General features: G+C 36.1%; 1 protein-coding gene across 3 annotated transcripts in view; it reads left to right on the top strand.

The window, feature by feature from the left end:
* The first annotated feature begins 6 nt into the window (after positions 1-6).
* Positions 7-6,136, top strand: part of LOC106880119 (zinc finger protein 208) — a 27,675-nt gene continuing 21,545 nt past the window's right edge. For 2 of the 3 annotated variants that reach the window (XM_052976535.1, XM_052976536.1), the window contains exon 1: positions 7-4,515. In XM_052976535.1, coding sequence (XP_052832495.1) covers positions 199-3,075 — 2,877 coding nt within the window. In that variant the 5' untranslated portion in view covers positions 7-198 and the 3' untranslated portion in view covers positions 3,076-4,515. The remainder of the gene's footprint in view (positions 4,516-6,136) is intronic. The other variant, XM_014929939.1, reaches the window with a different exon arrangement.

Genomic DNA, 6,136 nt, shown 5'->3' with positions numbered 1-6,136 from the left:
ATACAAGATGATACTGAGTTCCACTTAAATTTGCTAAGATTAAAGAAAGACATCGCAGTCCTTTTCTGATGATAACAGAGATAAACGTTTGTGGAAATATTGCAGTTCATGGAAAGGCTTTGATCAACTCAGGAAGAAAGATAAAGATTTTAAAAAATATACAGATATTGTTGTGGGGAATAAAAGAATTATAGAAGTATGGATTTGCCTGAAGAATTGTCAAAAGAGACAGGGGAATCCTCCTACCACTGTGATATCTGTAAAAAGTCATTCTCTCTGAAAAGTAAGCTTACTACTCATAAATGTATTAATACAAGTAAGATACCAGAGAAACGGTATCATTGTGATATCTGTGGTAAATCATTCAATGTAAAAATTTACTTAACTGAACATAGATATCTACATACAGGAGAGAAACCACACAACTGTGATATCTGCGGTAAATCATTTGCTCGAATACGTACGTTAATTACTCACAAACATCTCCATACAGGAGAGAAACGACATAACTGTGATATCTGCGGTAAATCATTCTCTCGAATACACACTTTAATTACTCACAAATACTTCCATACTGGAAAAAAACCATTTGAATGTGATATCTGTGGTAAATCATTTTCTCTAAGAGGTCACTTAGTTGGTCACATACGTACCCATACAGGCGAAAAACCATATCACTGTGACATCTGTGGTAAATCATTCTCTCAGACTAATGGCTTAACTAGCCACGTACGTACTCATACAGGAGAGAAACCATATCAGTGTAATATTTGTGGTGAATCATTCTCTGAAAAAGGTAATTTAACTAAACACAAATACATTCATACAGGAGAGAAGTCATATCACTGTGATATCTGTGGTAAGTCATTCTTTCAAAAAGTTCATTTAAATTCTCACAGACGTACTCATACTGGAGAAAAGCCTTATCACTGTGATGTCTGCGGTAAGTCATTCACTGATAGAAATTCCTTAAATATACACAAACACATTCATACAGGAGAGAAACCTTATCAGTGTGACATCTGCAGCAAATCGTTCAGATATGGAAGTACATTAACAGTTCATAAACGTGTTCATACAGGGGAAAAACCATATCAATGTGATGTCTGTGCTAAATCATTCTCTCATGCAAGTGCATTAACGCTACACAAGAGACAGGTACATACAGGAGAGAAACCATATCACTGCGATATCTGTGGTAAATCATTCATTGATAGAAGTGGATTAACTGTTCACAAGCGTATTCATACAGGAGAAAAACCATATCAGTGTGATATTTGTGCTAAGTCATTCAGTGTTGCTAGTGGATTAACTAAACACAAACGTATTCATACAGGGGAAAGGCCATATCATTGTAGTATCTGTGGCAAATCATTCTATCAAAATTCTGGCTTAATTAGACACATGCGCATTCATACAGGTGATAAGCCATATCATTGTAATATCTGTGGTAAATCATTCTCTCAAAAATGTCAGTTAACTAAACATAAATTAACTCATACAAGAGAGAAGTTATATCCCTGTGATATCTGTGGTAAATCATTCACTACTAGAAATTCATTAACTGTTCATAAATGTATTCACACAAGAGAAAAGCCATACCAATGTGATATCTGTGATAAATCATACACTAGTAGAAATGCATTACCTGTTCATAAATGTATTCACACAGGGGAAAAACCATACCAATGTGATATCTGTGATAAATCATACACTAGTAGAAATGCATTAACTGTTCACAAACGTATTCACACAGGAGAGAAACCATTCCATTGCGATGTCTGTGGGAAATCGTTCTCTAGCAGTCAGGCTCTAAAAAAGCATACGCGTCTTCATACTGGTGAGAAACCATATCACTGCGAGATCTGTGGTAAATCATTCACTCAAACATGCCAATTAACATTGCACAAAAGACGCATGCATACGGGAGAGAAACCCTATCCCTGCGATATCTGTGGTAAGTCATTCACTGTTAGAAGTGCAGTAACTGCTCACAAACGTATTCATACAGGGGAAAGGCCATATGACTGTGATATCTGTGGTAAATCATTCATTGCTAGAAGTGGATTAACTGTTCACAAGCATATTCATACAGGAGAAAAACCATATCAGTGTGATATTTGTGTTAAGTCATTCAGTGTTGCTAGTAAATTAACTAAACACAAACGTACTCACACAGGAGAGAAACCATATCCCTGTGATATCTGTGGTAAATCATTCAGTGTTGCTAGTGGATTAACTAATCACAAACGTATTCATACAGGGGAAAGGCCATATCATTGTAGTGTCTGTGGCCAATCCTTCTCTCAAAATTCTGGCTTAATTAGACACATGCACTTTCATATGGGTGATATGCCATATCACTGTAATATCTGTGGTAAATCATTCCCTGAAATAGGTAATTTAACTAAACATAAATTCACTCATACTAGAGAGAAGCCATACCGATGTGATATCTGTGGTAAATCATACACTAGTAGAAATACATTAACTGTTCATAAATGTATTCTCACAGGGGAAAAACCATACCAATGTGATATCTGCGGTAAATCGTTCTCAGAAAAATATCACTTAACTAAACATAAATACACTCATACAGGAGAGAAACCATATGATTGTAACATCTGTGGTAAATCTTTCTCTCAGGCAAGTCATTTAACTGTCCATAGTCGTACTCATACAGGTGAGAAACCATATCACTGTGAGACGTGTGATAAATCATTTTCTCAAACAGCTCATTTAATAATTCATAGACGTATTCATACAGGAGATAGACCCTATAAGTGTGATATTTGTGGTAAATCTTTCTCCCAAAATAGTGATTTAACTAAGCACAACCGCATTCATACAGGAGAAAAGCCATATCAGTGTAATATATGTGGTACATCATTCTCTTTAAGTACTGCTTTAAGTAGTCACAAATACATTCATACAGGTAAAAAACCATATCACTGTGACATCTGTGGCAAATCATTTTCTCATAGTTGTGCTTTAACTAAACACAAACGTATTTGTTCTAATGAAAAAGTTTATAACAGTGATATCTGTAATAACTCATCTACTCAAAAACAGTGAGTGACAAACGGACAGATACATCAGCACTCTAAAGTTGCCAGCAACATGACAGCCTCTCTAGTGCTGGTGCCAAAGTAAAAGACATCCAATATACTGTGAAATTGATGGTGATATGTAGGGCAGCCAGCCACAAAAACCATTTTCCCTAAAGCAAACCATACATAAGACTTGTTTAAGACATGAAGTAGAGCTTTTTTCCTTTTTGTTTTCACTTTGATAGTAACAAACATTCACACAAGTGTTGAATCAATTTAATTACGATATCTGTGGTAAATTATTCTCTCATGGAAATACCTTAACTACTCACAGGTATGATTGTACAGGCAAGAAACCATTTCACTCCAATATCAGTGGCAAGTCATTCTCGTATGGATAGAAATAACTTAACTCATCTGAAACATTTTTACAAAATAAAAACCATGATGCTTTTATATTGTTGTTTGTTCCTTCTTGAGCCATGCCTGGTTTCATTGGCGTATAGTATCCCCACCTAGATAGGACGCCAGTCTGTCTCAGGTGAGCTGCTAGATGCAGGAGGAAAGAGTGAGAGAAAGTTGTGGTGAAAGAGTCTGCAGAAGTTTGCCCCTACCTTCTGCTTAGGTGTTTTGCTCATAACCATACACATCACCTGCTCTGAGATTCGAACCTGCAATGTCTTGATCATGAGTTCGCTGCTCTAACCATTAGGCCATGTGCCTCCATGCTCTTATATTAGTGGTAAATATTTCTCATAGGAAAAGTTTTTACTAATTGTAAATGTATTCACCCAGGAGGAAAGTCATGTTCTTTTTATATATATGGCGTTAGGAAGGGCACCCAGCTGTAGAAACTCTGCCAAATCAAATTGAAGCCTGGTGTAGCCATCTGTTTTCACCAGTCCTCAGTCAAATCGTCCAACCCATGCTAGCATGGAAAGCGGACGTTAAACGATGATGATGATGATGATGATTAAATCTAGAAAATAAAAGATCATAAACATTGAGACAAACTAAAACGTAAATATTTATGAAATATTGTGTCAAAAAGAAAAATCGGAAATGAGCAGCGAAAAACATTTCATTCACGAAAGAGAAGCTAGGTTTGCTCAGTGGTTTATCGTCAGAATTTGCGTCTATTAATACTGCCATGTCTTATTCATATTTTAGAGATTAAAATAATTTGTTGAAAATGTTTCGTACCTCTTGAAATATTCAACGTCCCCTTGTGACCTTATGACATATCCAAGGGGACGTTACCATTGAGTTTGGTATATTTAAGACCGAAAGTGCGGTTGGCGACATTAAGCCAGCTTCACTCACGATTTTATTGTTGAGCTTTTTAGGAACTCAGGTCGCTGAGGATCGAAACTTTGGTCAATCTCATTGCAGCATTTGAGATATTTACTGTGGTAGTTTGGTGAAAACGCATAACACATTGATTCATTGTTTACATCTGCTAAAGGTAAGTTGAAAGAAGTTTGATTTCATGCTGTAGTAATGTATTTAAATAATAGAATTATGTTCCACTTGTCTGATCATGCTATTAGCTGTCAGAAGCGAAAGTGCTCACTGCCTGCTAGTGAAGTATCTGTCTGTCTGCCTGTCTGCCTGTTGCTGGCCTGTCGATTCTTTGGCTACTGACAGCTAATACCATGACTGGCCGGAGCGAGCTATATGTCTGTCTGTCTGTCTGTCTCTCTATCTATCTATCTATTACTCGAAAGTTTGCGCATCCGCGCTAGCTAGTCGTGAGTAGAAAACACAAATTTAATATAAAAACATATTTCCTGAAATGGCAAATTATTTAAAATATAAAAATATAATTTTCAACAGAGAGAATTTATCAAAATAGAAAACAAATGAAGTTTGAAGTTTAAAAATAATAGGATCGACCACTCACGACTAGCTAGCACGGACGCGCGAACTTTCGAGTAATAGATAGATAGAAAGAGAGAGAGACAGACAGACAGACATATAGCTCGCTCCGGCCAGTCATGGTATTAGCTGTTAGTAGCCAAAGAATCGACAGGCCAGCAACAGGCATGCAGGCAGACAGACAGATACTTCACTAGCAGTGAGCACTTTCACTTCTGACAGCTAATAGCATGACAGTGCCTAGAACGGCATTGGTAAAATATATTTTCTTCAAGAATACAGTAATTATATTGAACTGGAAATATTTCCCTATTCTTTTCTATGGATGATAAAACTTCCACCATAACTACAGATATGTACCTCACCCTCACGACTTTGTTGCCTCATAACTTCCAGAAAAATAGATACTTTTGCACAAATTTTTGAAGAAATCCTGCTTAGATGCTGCACATCTATCAGACAGGACCCTGATGAATGCCATGAGGCATGAAAGTACATTAGTCCTTATATATTTAATACTCAATATTTCATATATTCAATACTTCGTTTCATTTTACTATTTATATTATATATTCGATGTTCAATATCCCGCATTAATTTTATAAGACTTTAAATAAAACATAAAAAACAGATTGAGTTGGAACTCTTAAATAATATATTCCTCTATACACGATCATACAAAACCCTTTTTTTCATATTTTGTTATTTTTATTTTTTATTCACACATATATATATATGTATATGTACACGTGTGCGTGTGTGTATATATAATATGTATGTATGTATGTATGTATATATATGTAATACAATTATGTATCCACCGCCACCATCTCTACATCAACTACCACTAAAACTACTTCGACTACGAATATTCCCCCCCAAAAAACTAACACTCTATCACTCAGCAGTCACCGAGGTAAATAACGCTGTCGCCATATCTTTTCGTCAAAATTCTTCTTCGTTCTATGTCAATATATGTACGTATCGTCAGTAAATCAAAATCCGAAGAAGAACACTCTAAGCTATATAGAACAGTAGGATATGTAGATAAAGATAGATACGGCCGGTCTGTAGCGTTGCCCAGGGTTTCAAGTCTATAAAGCTCTTGGCTTTTCGAGGTTGCTTAAGGCCTCTCTAAGCAAGTGGGCTCACTAGAAATATCTATCTATCTGTGTGTGTGTGTGAGGTTCAAATGTACAGAAAACAAA

The sequence above is a fragment of the Octopus bimaculoides genome, chromosome 24, assembly GCF_001194135.2.
Source record: "Octopus bimaculoides isolate UCB-OBI-ISO-001 chromosome 24, ASM119413v2, whole genome shotgun sequence".
NCBI classification, from domain to species: domain Eukaryota; kingdom Metazoa; phylum Mollusca; class Cephalopoda; order Octopoda; family Octopodidae; genus Octopus; species Octopus bimaculoides.
Note: the sequence above shows the minus strand (reverse complement) of the source record. Positions and strands in the feature narration are given on the sequence as shown.